Genomic DNA, 18,972 nt, shown 5'->3' with positions numbered 1-18,972 from the left:
TTTACTATCCAATAACCTTCCCTACTATCCACGGGGACTGGAGTTGGAATAGTAAATTAAACTATTCACTATCCAACACCCAAAAGCGCTATGCGTTGTAATGGTATGCGATGTAAAAACTGCGTTGTAAAAGCATGCGATGTAAAAGCATGCGTTGTAATGTCGTACATACTAAATCCATACTAATTATAAAAACAATAAATGAGTCTAAAATTCATTTAATGCTCCTGGCTGTACGGGCAATAAAAACTGCATCATCGGCGAATAAAAGCACTGGGGTCGCTCCCCCGCCAACTCTAGGGACATCAGGGCAGATGTTTGACAGATAGATGTTTGATAGATATCACCCCCTCCATTCAATTTATATGCATATTAAATAAAAAAAGACTCCAGAATGCAACCCTGCCAAATTTTTTAAATCAAAAGGCTGAGTACATTTATTGTTGGGTCCATATCTGCCCACCCCTGCCAGACAATTATGGAGGTCTCTCATGAAAGTGACAAGTGCCTAATCCACCCCCATGGACCCCAGCCTAGTGCAGAGCTTATCTCTTAACTTTATCAAAGGCTGAGGTCCATAAAGGGTAGATGAACAGAAGAACGTTTGGCACAGGTGTATTTACAAATTAGGAGATGTAAATTTAGACTCTGCACGACTGTGCCCTACTGGGCATAAAGCCATATTGTACATTGAAGAAAAAAATTCTTCTCATTTGCCCAGGTAGTGAATCTCTACAAGACCACTCTCCTTATAACTTCAACATCAGCTAAGGAGATTGGTCTATAGCAGGCAGGGTCTACTCTAGCTCCTTTTCTATATTTGCACACTATTACTGATTGTTCCCTGGGCCCTGGAAATGGCCTCTCCTCACCACATTTAATGAAGTGTGATGAGAGGAGCACAAAGGCCCACTAACGACTTCAACAGTTCACCCAGTACCCGATTGGCACCAAGCGCCTTGCACAGTAGTAAGGATAAAATTGCATCTTTTACTTCCTACCATCGGAATGTAGACATGTTGGCTTTGAAGGAGGAACAGAGCAAGGACTCAGACCCCTCACAGTCGTAGAGGGCAGAGAAGTGGGCCGCCTAGGCCTATACAGTGAGCCACTGGTTTGACAAATGATCTTCTTAAAAAAAGAAATGATGGTTCAAACCCACCCCCCCAAAACCTGGTGCTATCCTTCAGTTTACTGGCTGTCACCAAGTCACTCCACAATTCCTTCTTTAGCTGCAGCTTCCTTTTGTCAAGTGCACCTTTATAGGCTAATCTACTTCATTTGACGTCACTCTCTTGTGGTAGGCCTTTTTAGCCACCAGGAACTCCTTCTTGGCTCTCACACAATTATTGTCAAACCCTCTGCAGGGCTTGGGGGGACCTACTAATCCTGGCTTAGTAAGGACTGAGTTTCTATACTCACAGATGGAGTTAAAGGCTTTGAGGATGTGAGCATCTGTGACTTGATCATCAAGACTGGCTCTAAAATCCTCCCGACACGACTTCAACATGTACGCATTAAATTCCTCAGCAATAAATTTACCCCATTTGATCCTACATCCCTTGTCTTTGGTGGCGACTTCAGTTTTGTAAAGGTCGCTTATACCCGGACCCTTTGTTTCTTATCAAAAAGTAGCACTTAAAGGATCATGATCGCTATAAGGATTCCATTCCAGTGAAATGCTTAATAGTGAGGGAAGAAAGCCCTGGACACAAAAATGTGATCAATTATAGACCATGACCCGGGGCCCTTAAACGTGAGAACACACTCTGTCCGGTCAAGAGCTCTTTTGGAGAGCAGATTGACTAGATTAAAGTTACTTACCAAGTCTTTTAACAAGTCCGCGTGAACGGTATGCTTATCATGGTCCAGTTAACAAGGGAAGACCCTCGGAATGCTTGGGATCATACAAATAGCAATCCCTACAAGGGTGAAAGTTAAAATCCCCTGTCATGAATAATATAAACTGGTGGGCGAAAGCTTCATGAAACGTTCCTACTTCAGCCAAGATATCTATGTTCTCTTTCCCATGAATGAGATTATAAATATTAATGCAGTGAATGGTTAGGTGGCGGTCAAAAGACAATAGGACTCAAAGAAAACATGGGGAATTGGAGGAAATCACTTTGATATTACCGGTCAAATCGGATTTAACAAATGTGACTAAACCCCCTCTTACTCAACCACTAGAAGATGGGATGCCCATTGCATTAAAAGATACATTGCTATCTAAATGTAGTTCCCTTTGGAGTCTCACGTTTCCTGTAAGTTAATAATGTCATGGCATGAAAACTTATCAGCTCTGTGTCCCCTCATTTGCTCTTAACCCCCCACCCCCATTTTAACATTTTTCATTTAATCGGAATGTATTATCTCACTATAATTACTTTGGCAAAAAGGACTGACTCAATTTATGCTGAAAATACAGAAGAATCATTTTCTTGGTTGACTCGATAAAGGGAAGAATGTGGGAATTTCTCATTAACTACCTATCTGTTCCAAGCTGCCTTGTAATTTCGTAAAACCCTATTAAATATACAACTTTCTACAGGGTTTTGTATTTGGAGTGTTATGGCAGTCATTTATGAATATATATTTAATTTTTGTTTTATTGGGAATGCACAGACCTTTTTACAATTTTGTTAGGACATGTAGCCATGTAGCCAGCCGTGTGCCTCTTTCATTGAACAGTGTGCTTTGCTGACAATTGTTAATTACACATTTTCTTAAGCATTATATATTCAAATTATCTCCTAGACATTTGTATTCAGCTTACTATTTTCTCACAAAGTGCAAAAAAGACTACATTTTAAATCTCAAAAACACAACTACTATACAGACAAAATCTCATTGCTTGTATCTGAAATGTATCTTGGCCGTTTTATTGAAGAAGCATTTCAGGCACATGAAGCATATTGGCTCAAAATAGGCAACTTATTTATTATTTATTTATTTATTTATTTATTAAAGTGTTTTATATAGCGCGAACAAGACCCATGGGTATCAGAGCGCTTAACATCAAGATCGGTTACAAATTGGCAGTACAATAATAATTATAGAACAACACAGATATGAGGTAGAAGACCTAAGGCTATGAGAGAGTGCATAAATATATATATTCCACAAGCATGTGCAATTAAGGCTAGCTTATAACCCTATCTATATCGATAAATAAGAAGAGGTAGAGGTTATATAGTTTTCTGCTATAGAACAGTTATCGGTTCATCTGGTAAGGAGATGGCAGTGAGGATAAAGTTCAGTTCCGATTATTGGGTGAAGTCATTCACTTCTCGATGATATTGTTCCTGAAGATGGCCGCCCTACTTCGGAATAAGAATATTCGTCTTAGAGTTACGTTAGCTTCCCTAGTCAAGGTATTTCCTCAACATATGACTTTTCAATTCCCGTTTGAATTGAACAATATTTTGAATCTTCCTGATGCTTGGAGGGAGAGAGTTCCAGACTCTAGGGGCAGCTCCAGAGAATGATCGGTCGTAAGACTTTTTCTTTCGGAAGATGGCTGGCCGCAACAATAGCTCCTTGGCACTTCTGGTTGGTCTGATTCCACCCGATAGCTTGATTTTCTTGGCTAGATATCTTGGTGTGTTATAGTGTACCGCTTTGTGGGTAATGCATGCTATCCTCATTTGAATTCTAGCCTCATACGGTAGCCAATTTAGTACTTTCAAGTGCGGAGATATATGATCAAATTTCCTAGACCCCGTGATAAGTCTTGCCGCTGCATTGAGACAGGCTTTTAATGGGGCTGTAGAAGTTTTTGGTAGGCCGTCTAATGTGGAGCAACCGTATTCGATCCTTGAGATAACTAAAGATTGAATAGCCAGTTTTAAATCTGCTTCCGAGATGAATGGTTTTAATTTTCCTAAGTAACTCATGTGGAAGCAGGCACTTTTCGCCATTGAATTAATATGTGCTTTCATGTCAAGATTTTCATCTAAGCTAATTCCAAGTGATTTCGCTGAATTGACTAGCGTTGGGGTGCAGTTTAGTGCCGTCAGCAGTTTGGTCCATTCCTTTATTTCATCGTTGCTCCTTGGTGGTGAAATTAGCAAGAATTCCGTTTTATGGGCATTTAATTTCAGATGATTGGAGGTTAACCATTCCAGAACCAGCTTTAGCGTCTCATTCATTAGGTCAATGTCCTCAAGATTGGCGATCTTCAAGTATATTTGTGTGTCGTCTGCATACATGTGGTAGGAGATCTGTGATTTCCGTAGAATGTCTGTAAGAGGTTCGACATATAGGTTGAATAGATCTGGGGATAGCGTTGATCCTTGCGGGACCCCAATTGTATTAGGACATGAGGGTGAGATTGCTTGGTTAACCAGGAATCGTTGGGTTCTGTTGCGTAGGAAAGAATTGAACCATTTTAGTACATTTCCGGACAATCCCATCCTGTCCTGTAATCTGGACAATAATGCTTCATGGTTTACCGTATCAAATGCAGCTGATAGGTCTAAACGAATCAGTAGGCAAGCTTGCTTTTGGTCTAGGGCTTGTAGGGCATCATCGACAATGTGCAGGATTGCTGTTTCCGTGCTGTGCCCTGCTCTGAAACCTGATTGGCATTCGTCTAGTAAGGAGAACTTGGTGATGTGTTGATTCAATTGGCTCTGCACGCATTTCTCAATAAGTTTGGCCAATAAAGGGATGTTGGTTACTGGACGATAGTTATTCGGGTCTGTTGTGCCTGCGGTTGGTTTTTTGATTATTGGCACTACTTGCCCTGTTTTTAAGCAGTCTGGTAGGATCCCTTGCGCAAGTGACGCGTTTATTATTTTGGTCCAGATTGGGACCAGGATGTGGCTGATCTCTCTTACACACTTTGCCGGTAAAGGGTCGTGATAATGGTTGTTCGGTCTAATTTCCGAGAGCGTTTTGGCGATCTCGATCTGGTCATATAATTCAAATGTGTCCCAATTCGCTTTATTTTTTGCTCTAATCTTCTCAGTTGACATAGGGGCCGCATTCGTCGGCATATGTTGGGACGGCAGGATAGCCGCGGCCTTTGCGAGCTCTACCTCTAGCGATTTGGTCTTTTCCGTGAAAAATGTGGAGAATTCCTCGCCGCTTAGGGGGGTCTTTGAATGTTCTTGTGCTGATTTGGCCAGTTTGTCTGATTGATGTTTTAGGATCTCGAAAAGTTTTCGTGGTCTGTTTTTGGCATTGTCAAGTTCCGCTCTTATATATTCTTTCTTTGAATTGATTATCTTTTTGTTATAGTGACTTCTGGTGGTCCTGAGGGCTTTCAGCTCAGGAGAGGAAGGGTGTCGTCTCCAGTTTGTTTCGGCTATTCTCAATTTGCGCCTATCCTTATTCAGTGAACCATTAAACCAGGGATTTTTTGGTTTTTCTGCGACTCTTTTCATTTTTAGTGGCATGGTGTCATTGACGATATTTCCAATTGAGGTAAGGTAGTGATCAGTCAACTTAAAGAAAAAACTCTAAACTTAAGGAAAAAACTGTTGTTCCTAGACTAAATCTAGGAGCTGGTCTTCACCATAAAGCTGGAAGGATGTGCAATGCAGTTCTCCCCAGAGGCAAAATCATTTTGATTCATTGACAGTACCCCACTCCTTCAAAACTTGCATCAAAGAAAATTCTCAGATGTCCTGACCAGCTTTCACTTGGGCAAAATAAAAAAACTACGGGGCAGATTTACAAGCCCCTTGCACCACTTTTGCGTCACTTTTCCATGTTAAAAGTGATGCAAAATTGGCGCAAGGGGCTTATAAATCTGCCCCTACCTCCCTAACTCAAACTTTGGATATCTGATCTTTACCATGGTACTCCCTCATCGGACAGTGGACAGTTACTACTCCTTTGCATATTGATACTAAAAACACAAGAACCAACGGCGGACTCCACGTGCCGCACCAACCTCTGAAGTGAACCACAAGTGTAAAAAAAAAGTTCCAATTTAGCTGGATGGTGTGCCACATCTACTCCTTCATCTGCCGTTGATAGATGCAATCCTTAACTCGGAAAGCAAACTTTGAAACTGGGTGGAGTGGTGCACTACCGTAGGTGAAAAATGTTCAATTAGGAAACACAGTCAGTTTTCTTCCTTTAGGAAATGATTTTTATTGAGGCTCATCAGAATTTCATATGAACATAAAACCTCAGCCAACGCGTTTCGTTCAAGACGTGAACTTCGTCAGGGCAAGGAAAAAGGAAACGGTATGTCTCAGTATTAAAATCAGAACAGTCGTCTGGTCACGTAATCCGTCCGGTTAGAAAGTGGTTGTTGTAGCCTCCATGATAAGGGCCACAGTAAGCTCGAAACAAAGTGTCCGGTCACGGATAATCTCAGTGTGAGTTTGCATATTGACTCTACACTAGCCCCAAAGCACCTACTACTAGGCTTGTGAAAGAGCTGAATCATCTTTAGTCCAGGAATCGGAAGAAGTTGTGGTTTTAGATTTTTTTCCGCAGGCAAGCATGGGTTTCTTTTTGATCTAGAGGCAGGATGTTGAAAACAGTAGTACTGGCTCCAGAAAAAGACTGATATTGTATAGACTTGGTTCTTTAATTTACATACTTGAAATATCAGTGCATTTCTGCATATGAGGCAATTAACATACCTGAAATTGAGAGCAGTTCCACTAAACGAAGATAGTTTTAATGGTTGACTGTGTAAATGGGCCGCTGCATTTGTATTTTACCTGGCCATGATTTGCCACCAATAGATGTCGCACATTATGGGACTGATCTGATCAAGTTTTTCCCGGAGGTGGGACAAGTTTGGACACTGAGTACAATTTTCCTGTAGGAGGTGAAATAGTTCACTGTGGGTAACTCCATGTGTATCATTCATAAAAGGCTGTCTAGCTATCAGTATATTAGGTCGTGCTGTTTCAACTAGTCTGAGGGGTGGATATACATTTGATTACTTTATGAGGAATAGAAATTAGCCAAATTTAACACCCTGTTAATATGAAGGGCCAAGAGTGAAATAAAGTCACTTTTATCATGGATGAGAATGAATGAGAGAACCATTTCAATTTCAGAGTCCAGAAGAGAGCACACTTGCTGCGGGTTTAAGATGGAAATGTTCACTGGCATCCAGTTCTGCTGTCTTTTGAGACCGATATGTAGTGTGACAATGTCTTAGTTGTTGTATTTAGGTATAATTGAGTAACGTTGGTATGTTGGTATACACCTTAGGATGAATCTTTTAGGTTCAGACTCAGAGACTCCACATACAGTTTTAACATGGCAGTGGCCACAACTGAACCCTGGAGAAACCACACGGCATCACAGTTTTAATTGAGGCATGGTTCCCTATCTTTAGCTTTTGATATCTCATGACCTGGTCAGGAAAGCCCAGGTGATAGTCCATTATTTTTAATAACTTGCCATGATGAACTGGTTTCAAGACCTTACTACGTTATGAAGACTTGCACAATATGATCAGACTACTTGAAGCCAGTTGTGTGCCCTGTCAAATCTCCAATATATATTGTCCGCATTCTTCTAAAGAGTGGTTATATTACTGAAATTGGAACAAAAGCCAGATAGATAGTACGCAGTTGTTCCTTAATTTTTGTACCCTAATGATTTTAGTATAATGGTGGGCGATGTATCCTGCTAAGGCTTTCCTAGCCATTAACAGTTGAACACAGCTAGTTTGTGTGGAGGTTGGAAATTTGAGGATGCGGGTGATATGCTCAATCTTTAAAGTAAGGTGCCTTGTCATGTGGAAGTGTTGATTAAGCTGCTAAAATGTCTTAAAAATGGAGAAAGTGTTTGAAGATATTTACAGGAAGACGGTTGTGCTAACCTTTTGGTGGTTTAAGTTGATTTATGAAGGCAACCAATTCAAGCTTGTTTTTGGGCAAGAAAGAGTCCCAGTTATTTCTGTCACTCTGTTGCGACAGAACTAATTTTCTTCCCAATGGAACAAATCTGATTAGAGAAGTGGTGGAAGAATTATTTATATTTAATAGTGTATTGGGACTATGATTCCACATGGGTTCAAGTGTTTGCTTTGATGTGACTTATTCAAGAACAAGCAGAGTTAGTGTCGTGTTAATTTGTCCATGAATAAAGCTAAATTTGGCAAATTAAAGATGTGTTTGTATGCATTCCTTACTTTTTTTTTGGCGAGGACTAAACTATAAACACTTTGGTTTTATGCCCTTTTTTCCCTCTGAGTATTCCTCCTATTTGGCTGATCTGATTGAAAAACCACTATTAACTTGTCTTTTTTGTGTGTGTTTTTAAAATGTTATTTATTTGGTTTTACTTTTGTTAGGGTAATGGTGATGTATTTGCTGATGCATATGTAAAAGCTACTGTGGCCAAACCCCTGGTCTGGATTTTCTTCACAACTTACTGCTCTAATTATGACAAATTACCAGCACACTTGGCATACGGGAAGGGCTCTACTTCCGGCAGGGCACTTCATGAAGGTTAGCAGTCTAGCTGCTCAACCGTAAATATAAAACTTGATGCATCCACCGACGTGCAGCGGACGCACTAGAGGAATCTAGAGAAATCAAGGTTACAGTGTTTAGCGGAATGCCTGGTAAAGGGTTCCCGGTGTATTAGCACATCTTTTAATAAATGCTTTTATGAGATTGTTATTAACTTTATAATCAGTTCTCTCCAGAACGCCTGGCAAAGGGTTCCTTGCGTATTTGCACTCTTTTTAAATCGCCATCTTTTAAAATGTACTTCTACTACCAGTTTTAAAATTTTACCGGCTTACTGCGCACACTGCACTTTCCTGCCCGCACCTTTTCACAGTCTTCCCCGGTCCACCGCGGATTGTTCCGTTTGTGTGGAGGGAAGACTTGGCCTCCTGGAAGGGATCTACATCCGGCAGGGCACTTCACGAAGGTTAGCAGTCTAGCTGCTCAACCGGAAATATAAAACTCAATGCATCCATCGATGCGCGCAGCGGGTGCGCCAATGGCACGCCTAAGACAAGCTCGTTGGCGCCCGTCCATGCACGACCGGGCCCAGGGCCAGAACCCCTGCCCGCCTCTCCCCTGAGGGTATTAATTACACCAATGTAGAGCTGAAACAATTGAACAGAAACCCCTGCACTCATCCCATCTCACTCACTGATCAGGATAAGTGCACACACTGTTCATACGGACTCACCCCATCTGATTCTCCTCCATCACCCATCGGGAAATCTCTCAAACTATTTCTGCTCAGGTCCCTGCCAAAACACATAACAGAGATATCAATACTCTTAAATGTTCTAGAACCCGAAGTGTTATTCCTTACGGAGACCTGGCTTACCCCAAGCTCAGACCCTGGGTTATTAGATCAAACACATAGACAGAGCAATTGACAAGGGGGGGGGCGGGATCGTTATCGTCTATAAGGACCAGATGACATGCCGGCTGTTAGGTAGTCCCCTATTAGATTGTGAGAATTTTCATTTCTCAATTGAATTCTCTCCTACCCTTACTTTTTCAGGCATCCTCATATACCGGCCCCCTGGGGCTCTGAATCAGTTCAGTCAATCGGTACTAGAAACAGCTACCAACATGGCTAGCACTGCAGCCAATTTCACTATACTTGGAGACCTTAAGCTCCACTTTGATGATCCATTTGACCGGACCGCATCTGACATAGCTTTAGATCTTGCATCTTACCAACTACTTCAGAAGGTCCCGCCAGCAACACACACTAAAGGGCACCTTCTTGACCCGATCTTTTCAAATCTTAAGGAGCTAACAGGGATCGCCCCCTCCCATGGCCAGACCACTTTTTAGTCCCTTTTTTCTGGCGCCCCTCAAAAATGGGTCCTCTCACCCAGTCAACACTCATTAAAACACGCCCCTGGTCGAAACTATCTGTAGAAGATTGGACTCTTGAATTAGATAACACCACCCCCATCATCAATGCCAACCCAGCCATAGCCTACAGAAACTTCTCCACTTGGATCGAGAGCTCCTTAAACACGGTGCTTCCAAAAAAAACATCCGGAAGAAAACTGGACCCAATAAACATGCATGGTTCACTCCCAAGCTTCGCCTCCGGAAACAATCCGAATTTTTTTTAGAGCGGATATGGAGGAAAGATTTCGCCCCCTCTAAGAAAGCAGATTACAGGACAGTCATGGCAACCTATAAGGCTGAAATAAAAACAGCCCAGGCCTCATACTATGAACAAAAAATCTTTCTTTCAACCAACTCCCCTAGAGACTCGTTTCTCATTATCAAAAACTACTCAAACTTCCTGATCCCCCGGTAGCACCAGACCTCTCGGGACGGCGCTGCAATGAACTAGCAGACTTTTTTTCTACTAAAGTCAAAAACATCCAGGCTTCACGTCCACTCTTCAACTTAGAGACCCGGAACTGAATGAGAATAAGTCCCTCCTGGATATTTTTGCCCCTCTTACCCAGGAATCTCTCCTACTCATCTTGTCCTCTGTTAAAAGCGGGTTACCTCTTGACCCTGCACCACTCAACGGGTACTCCCAACAGTCAGCCCCTTCATCAGCCACCTGATCAATGCTTCCCTAACATCGGGATCAGTCCCTCCTGAATGGAAAAAAGCAATGGTCAAAGCATTGCTAAAAAAACCTCACCTGGATCCGGCCGAACTGGGCAATTACCGCCCCATTTCGCTTTTCCCTGGCATTATCAAGCTGGCGGAAAAACACGTCAACAACTTACTGTTGGCATTCCTTGAATCCCATAACCATCTAAATTTTTCACAAACTGGTTTCAGGCCCCACCAAGGCACCGAAACATCTCTGCTATCAGTGGTGGAAACATCAAGAAAGATCCTCGACCAAGGAGGGTCCTCCGCCATAATCTTACTCGACCTACGCGCTGCCTTCGACATGGTGAACCACCACACCCTGGTTCACCGTCTCAAGAAAGTGGGAGTGTCAGGAACAGCCCTGTAATGCCTTCAATCGTTCCTGGAAAATAGACACTTTCAGGTTTTTGAAGGAGACACCTTATCCAAATCCCTCCCTCTGCAGTGTGGAGTTCCTCAGGACTCGTCCCTGAGTCTCACTCTTTTTAATGTGTATAAGGCCCTGTTGGCGGATATTGTATCCCCCTTCACATAGTTGCATACGCTAATGACACCCAGCTGGTTGTAGAACTGAATCAGGCCGAGCAGTCACCCACAGATCTCCACTCCTGCCTTAAGGAAGTTACCAACTGGATGAGACTATCCCATCTAAAGTTCAACAGTGACAAAACCGAGCTGATGGTGCTCGGTAACCAGTTAAGCTTCAAATCTAGCACCATGTGGCCAGCCTGTATGGGCCCAGCTCCCATCCCAAAAACTGAAATAAAGAGCTTTGGAATCTGGTTGGACCAAGATCTCACATTTAAGCCCCAATCGCGAAAGACTGCCGCGGTGTGCTATGGCCTTCTTAGAAAGATCTGAAAAATTCTCTCCATGCTCCTCAGTCAAGCTAAATCCAGGCCCTGATCATGTCCAGGATATATCATGGTAATTCTCTCTATCTAGGTGCCCCTAATTCAGTGATCACCAGGCTGCAGGCCGTGCAGAATTCGGCAGCCAGATTACTCACAGGAACGAGCAACCGCTGCTCAGCTAAACCCGCTCTCCTCTTTCTTCGCTGGCTCCTGGTACAGGAGAGAATTTACTTCAAGGCTCCATGCATGGCCCATAAATTCCTGAAGGGATATTGACCACCTCTCATTAAGGCCCTAGTGAGACAATACAAGGTCTCCAGAAGACTTCGCTCTGATGAGCTCCACCTGGCAGTTGTCCCAAGAATTAAGAGGGCCAGATCAGGTGGCCGCCTCTTCTCATATAACTCAGCCAAGCTTTGGAATTTCCTCCCCATCTCCCTCCGGAAAGAACCCAACCACCTGTCCTGCCGGAAAAAACTGAAGACCTGTCTCTTCCTTTAAGGGCTTTCCCCCTCTTTTGCAGTCCTGCTACGGCGCTGGGATGCCTCCGGGTAGCCATGCGCTATACAAAAGTCCACTCACTCACACTAACCGACTTGTCTTAAAAACTAAACATCTCAGGAGGTCGGTGAAGTACAAAGAGCCATCAAATCACCAGATTTAAAGTCACAACGTGCAAGACCAGGAGGTAAACCTTTCCAAGCTGTGTACCTGCTTGGAAAAGCAATCTGCATACTCTCCCACCTGACCCTTTTTAATTAGAAAATTAAATAGGAAAATCATGGTTTGCTTGGCCTTTCCCATGATTTAGTATTGTAAAGGCACTAGAGGATTTGCTGTTATCAGAATCATGAGATGTGCCCATCACTCCTGCAGTTCAGAAGGGAAGCAAATCATGATTTCTTCAAGGGGCATCTCATCTATCACCTTTGAGATCTTTACTGTTTCGCCAGCCTCCAATGGTGAGGCTCCCTCCACCTCCTCATCCTTAACTGAAGACTAATATCTTGGAACATTCACTTACCCAACATATATGTTTAGTGTTCCAATGCCCCATATCTGTGTTCATGCTTTCTATGTAAAAAATATTTAAATAAGGACTTTAACAGATTTTTCACATTGTAATGTGAGACTATAAAATCATTGTGTGTTTGAGTGTAAGGCCATCTTTGGTCCAGTTTTCAATTTTTTTTTTGCTCGATGAAAGACAAAACTAAAAGGAAATTTTACAAGGTCAGTATAGGAATAATTTAGTACCGTCAGACTTACGCTTCACAGTTATGTACTACCTATTATGGATAATTTTGTAAGTGAGAAATGAGTAACTGCCAAAGTATAATGACCTCTCTCATGAAATCTTTTAAATCGAAAGATGGTAACCCTCAATGCTGAGGTGATTCCGTATTGGCTTGATCAATGTAATAATTTATGAGTGTATGATGGCACTCTTTAACTGGGCATACCCTCAAACCCGGGGTAAAAATAATCAGGTAAAGAGAGTGCGGAGTACCAACACTAAGCATTCTGAACTGTAAAACACAGATTTCAATAGTTTTGATGCTGAAAGAATTTTCCGAAATAAAACATTGTTAGGCAGAAAGGATAGTTTCTAGAAAAAATGTTGTTTTCTACCAATAGTGGTCTTTTAACTTACCTTGAGTACATCCAGCACCCACATTTTCATATCATGGTGAGTCAATTATGGTTCAGCCACCACGTGTTTCACTCTCTTGAGAGTCACGCAGGTCTGAGGCTTACTCAAGGCTTAGATGTAGGATTCCAAATCAGATGCTTTTAGTAGTTAGGCCTGTCATGTGAAAGTTTAAGGGATCTGCCAAATTATCAGTATAAAACAAATGTATCCTTTAGCTCCAATGTATGTGAACATTTATTACAGGTTAAATCCAAGATTGTGGTCCTATGCAGTCTGGATGCTGCTGAGGAGGTCGCACATGTTGGCTGAACAAAAATGATCTCTTTCGTGAAATGTTCTCCTTTGAAAATGTACAAAAGAGCCAGTTTCAAAAGGTTCATGTGCACGTGTACTAAGATGCTAGGAACCAACAAGCGCATCTCTCATTCATAGTAAAATTGTTTGTTTAAAAAACACAGGTTTCAACTTTATGTGAACACATTCTGTAAAGACTGCTATCCACAAACACTCTCAAGCGAAAGCCCGAGTGGGCAAGTTGTATTATAACAGTTTTTAATTGTTTCACAAACATGCAACCTTTTACTGGAGCTCTGGGCATGTTTACCCAGCTTAGATTTGGGTGTGAGATTTTTTAAAACTACAACCTTTGCGATATTTTGTCAAAGCTTAACACCGGGGTGGATGTGGCTGTGAACTTCTCAGCTTTTTTGTTTTTCAGCCCATTTTCAAAAGAGTCTGAATTCTAGTACTTGAAGTATTTTTTTCAAGCAGTCTTATCAGAGTAGTAGTTCTATAAAGTTATCACATTTATAAACTTTTACCCTCGGTACAATGACTATTCCAAACATTAAAGGGCATATTTAGAAGGATTTTACCCCACCAGAACATCACTTTTTCCGATGTTCTCGTGGCGTTAAGTTCTTTGCCTTATTTACAAGACAGCGTTAAGCCACATAATGTGGTTGAACACCGCCTTGTAAATAATGCCCCTATTCACGCAGCACTTAGCGTTCAGCCGCAACATCCATTTGCTTTTTGACGCTGCCCCATATTTACAAGGTATGGGGCAGCACCAAAAATATCACCAGGAAATACCTGGTCTTAAGCAGGAGATACAAGAAGAAATGTTTCATTTCTCCTCGTATTTTGCCCTTTCCATGTGTGGTGCGTTCTTCAGCACACATAGAAACAGCAAATCGCCTATAAAGATTGTTTATGAACAGGAAGGTGTCCCTTCCTGCACATAAACAATCACCCCTGCAGCACAGGCCCCCTTGCAACATGGCGCAATGGTGCCTGTGCTGGCTCTTGGCAACTTCATTAGCACCAGCGCTAGGGGGAATGCAGTGGTACGCTGCATTCTTGTAAATACAGGGCATCCCTGCATTTTCAAACTGACGGAGCGCAGCGTTACTAATTTTGGCATAATACTACGCTCTGCCATTTTCTAGTAAATATGCCCCTAACTGTATTAACAGATTTGCACTTGTGCCATTTAGCAGTCACTCTCAGTTCCTGTTTTTACTTAGCTGATGCTTTCATGCATGATTTTTAATTATGTTATATGTGATGGTATGGACAAATGGCAATGCACTGAAATGTACTTCTCATTTTATATTTGACAGTTCCCCTTGGCCTTTACGCTCAGTTTCAGTCGTTGGATGTGTACACACCCATGGATTTATCGGTTACAAGCCAACATGAATTCATCAGAGCTCACAGTGTCCGGAGACCTGATAACGAAGGGATCACGGGTGTTGGTGAGTGGATGGCATGGCTCATTTTGTGGTCCTTCCCAAGGTGTTGTCTAAGTGATTTCCATAAATAGGAGGCCATGTCTTCGTCAATTTAACAGGAGACAGAATGTTTGCGTTAACTTATGTCTTTGTATGGATTGAAGAAAAACATCTGTTCATATATTTAGAAGTATATGTAACTCACTGCAGTGAGTCACAAGTTGAGTGTGCTGCATCTAACTCAAGTGAGGATGGAATGGTGAAAGAGTTCTGATTTCACATGGAGCTTGGCATGTGGGGATTTTCTAATGAAGGCAGTTTCTGATATCAGAGGGGGTTAGCGGATCATTATATGCTTAATGCGCATCGAATAACAAAGTCTGAACTATCAAATATACTTTCATGGATGCAGAATTATCACTGCCAGCGAGTGCTTCATCATTCACCAGTCGTTCTCAGAGATGTACATGCTGAAGAAGATTAGCTGATTTTTTCTTAAAGCAAACATTTTTTATATACTCTGCATGTGTCGCTTTGTGGGGCTTCCACGTGGCGTAAAACAAAGTAAGATATTTACAGACTAAAGAAAAGGACCAGAGAACCATCAGAATGATCGATCCAGTAGGCCCCAATCTGAAAACCTGTTATACCTGATGTGAACTTCATAGATCAGGCAGGTACATTGCTGATGCCAGGCAAGTGCATGACTGTTAGGCCTGGTGTCATTCTCTCGCTTCTCATTATATGGCCACTAGGTAATTCACTTGTTAACCTTGTGTACTGCTCCACACCCGTCCCTGTTCGCTGGAAGATACGAAGACCAAAGGAAGCTATCACAAAAAAGAAGAAAATGGGTCCATTCTCTTTATGCTTTTACCACAAGTCATGTTTTACTAGCACTACTAGCACTACTAGATTATCGGTAACAAACTGTTGGCTTGCTGCTGATCAGTTAATATATTGTTTAGGAAAAGAAAAACCATTGAAGAAGGTATTTTCAAAATGGCAGCTAAAACAGGAAAATATAAAAAATTCAAAGCAACAGCTCTTTACCCTGATTGACAACGTTGGCCATTTAATATATTTTAATTTGTCATTTAGAAATGTTCTTTTGTATACATTTCATTAGTTTGGATTAGTTTCGCATTTTGACGAGTAATAATTGGTCATATCTTTGGGCAGTATGGATTCTGATAGAGCTCCTCCTACATTTACTCCATCCCCTGGGGAACCCTCTGTCATTGGAAGACTGGAGGGATGCTTTTGAAACTTATCTTGAGATTGGTTGGGGAGAATTATCCTTGCCCAAATGCAAGTTAGCTTAATTTGCGTGTAGATGGTAGGAAGGTTCTGAGGCAACTTCTTGTTCCTCAGATAGAGAGAATCATGCTGATGATGATATGGATCTGAAAGAGGATGATGAAGATGACTACTCCCAGGTTATCCATGCCTTAGAAGAGAACTACAAGGCAAAGTTAAATATGGTTGTTATACGAGGAGAAAATGTTAAACGATGTCAATGTGTTATGCACATTGGCCTCCACATGTAGGTTCAGGGATTTAAATGAGGAAATTGTTGGAAATCAATTGGTCAAAAGCACAAATGATACGAAAATTCAAGTAAACTGTTGAGTGGGTGCGATGGAATATTTGATGAAGTGATACAAATACTAACAGAGTTTAAAAAAAAGTCAAAATATGTTAAATGGCTCAATTAGAGGGAGAAAGAGGATTCCTGTACCATCAATGTATTTCAATAGATTGAAGAGCAGCATACCAGTAAAAACAAGTGTCAACCGGGCGTACTTGTTGATGTTGGTAAGGGTAGAAGTAAAAAGGAAACTGGAGCTTCCTTTTTAAACGTAATCAATGTGGTAGTATTAGACACCAAGCTTTGGCAAATAGTTGCAATGAATGCACTTCTATAGGTATGAAAAAAATAAGACACTATTCACAATTTTAGTGAATCTGAGGGTGGAAAAGTGATAAGTGTGAGCATATACATGAGAAGGATGATGCAGCGTCTAGTGAAGAGATTGAACTTTTAGTGGCATGTGTGAGTAATAAGGAGAATGCGTTTCTGAGTATAGGTGAATTTTATCATCCTCCTAGTTGAGTTATATATATTTGTGATGTGGAATTTGAAGTTTGGCCGAATTCATGAACAGTTTGGGAAAAAAAAACAAGTTGTGAAGTTGGTGAAGACCAATGTGAATCCTGTGGTATATTATAGAGTGGAATTACTTATTACTGGATGTTTTGAGACTGAGATACCTTTAAAGAGTCAACATTCAAATGATAAAGTGTATGTAGTACGACTGGGTTCAAGTCTGTTAGGTTGGAAGGACCAGAGAGTGGTTAGGAATCATGTTGAACCCTAATCATCCGGATCAGGTGCTGCTTGCATAAGATGTGGAATAAAAGGTTGTTAGATGATAAATTAATTTCCAGATTTTTTCTATGATTAACCTGAAATTCTTGTGAGGGTTTTGTCACAATATCTTTGTAAAATATAGTGCCATACTGAAAGTACATAAAGTACAGAACGTGCCATTGGCTATGAGATCTACTTTACTTGAAAAATTGAGTCAATTGGTTAAGTGTGGTATTATTGAGCCGGCTAAATCCACTGACTAGGTAAGTCCTATAGTCATAGCGTGGCAGCCTGCTGGAAGAATATGAATCTATACTGATCTTCATGATTTAAGTAATGAAATTTGGGTAGATCAGGTCCCCATTCCCAATATCAATGAAATGTTAGTTACTATAGGCAGTGAAGGGTGTTTACTACTCTTGACCTGTCTAATGCTTCTCACTGGATTAGACTGCACCCATCTTACCGTCATCTGACATTCCTTCATAACTCCAGGGGACATGCATAGAGGTTAATTAGGATGCCATTGGGACTTGCTTCTATAATCATTCAAAGAGCTAGGCAGAAAATTTTCGAAGTCGTTGAAAATGTTAGATATTTTCAGAATTACATCCTTGTTTGGCGAAAGGATCTGCATTAGTATGATGTAGTGTTGAGTAAAGTTCTTGATATTCTAAGTAGGCAGGCTTGACAATAGGTATAAATAAATGCAAATCTGAGTGCCAAAAGTGGAATATGTAGGACATTTGATTTCAGGCAGCAGTATAAAGCCCAAACATAAGGTTTTTTTTTTACACGATTGAATGGGCACCAAGTCCTAAAAATAAAGAACAGTTGCATTCTCTTCTTGGTATCGCAGAAAGACCGGTGGTGGAATTCCATATTACAGGCTTATTACCGGTCTTTCTGCTACAACTGAGCTCACTAATGCTGGCGAATTGTCAACATTTTTAGTCCACTGTTTAGTATGCGCCAACTGGGTGTCTATATTCAACATAAAGGGATTCGCATCGAGAATGACATTAACTGAGAAACTACACTATGTTACAGGCACGTAATTTGTTTCTCTATGATCATTGTGTTTTTCTTTCGCAGGTTTCTCTATATTTTCTCTCCTCGCCCAATCCAGGCTGTGAGGACACCTACTGTAATTCTACAGACAGGTTTATCCTGGAATCGAGGGTTGGGTACACGTTAGTGTGTGTATACCGCCCAGTTTCCACACACTTGGTCCTGAAGAAAACCTGGTAGATTCCGTCGCAGGTTAAAACATGTCGACCACCATTTTACACTTCACATAGAGACAGTCGGTCATTGAAGCCAACTGAAGTATCTTACAATTTATTTTAATATTGTTCAGTGGCTTCAGAATAAAAATCTCTTTCAAGAAGTTATACCCGGACAATTTTTAACATCACTTTTTTCTATTGCACTTCACTCGCACACAAAAACCCGCTCCACTGTAGCCAGGTGTCGCAGCACACCCGGATGGCACTCGGCTGTCCGGGTGGGACCCCGATGATGAAGCATGTCACCAACCAGGTTGGTGAATGAGGGGTCTTCCTACAAAAGAAGATCTTTCTTTTGTTATTTCTCCTTCTCCTCCTATCCCATTTAGGACCATTGATTTGGTACTCTGGGAATACTCCTCCTGTTGTTATCTATTGACCACCTGCATACAAGCTGCTAATGCCATGTCCTTGCTGCTGCTTTTGTTTCAATAAAACATGTTTTAAAAAAATATATAGGAAACCAAGTGACAGTGTAGTTCTCAGGGTACTAAAATTGTTTAGTTATGAAAACAAATATGCAGCCTCGATCC

General features: G+C 41.4%; 1 protein-coding gene across 2 annotated transcripts in view; it reads left to right on the top strand.

Annotated features, from left to right (window-relative positions):
* PALD1 (phosphatase domain containing paladin 1) overlaps positions 1–18,972 on the top strand; it is a 975,161-nt gene that overhangs the window by 605,709 nt on the left and 350,480 nt on the right. For both annotated transcript variants that reach the window (XM_078643067.1, XM_078643068.1), the window contains exon 12: positions 14,666–14,800. In XM_078643067.1, coding sequence (XP_078499193.1) covers positions 14,666–14,800 — 135 coding nt within the window. The remainder of the gene's footprint in view (positions 1–14,665; positions 14,801–18,972) is intronic.

The sequence above is a fragment of the Lissotriton helveticus genome, chromosome 5_1 (genome assembly GCF_964261635.1).
Source record: "Lissotriton helveticus chromosome 5_1, aLisHel1.1, whole genome shotgun sequence".
In the NCBI taxonomy this organism is placed as follows: Eukaryota; Metazoa; Chordata; class Amphibia; order Caudata; family Salamandridae; genus Lissotriton; species Lissotriton helveticus.
The sequence above is the reverse complement of the archived record's forward strand: the minus strand, read 5'-3'. Positions and strand labels throughout refer to the sequence as shown.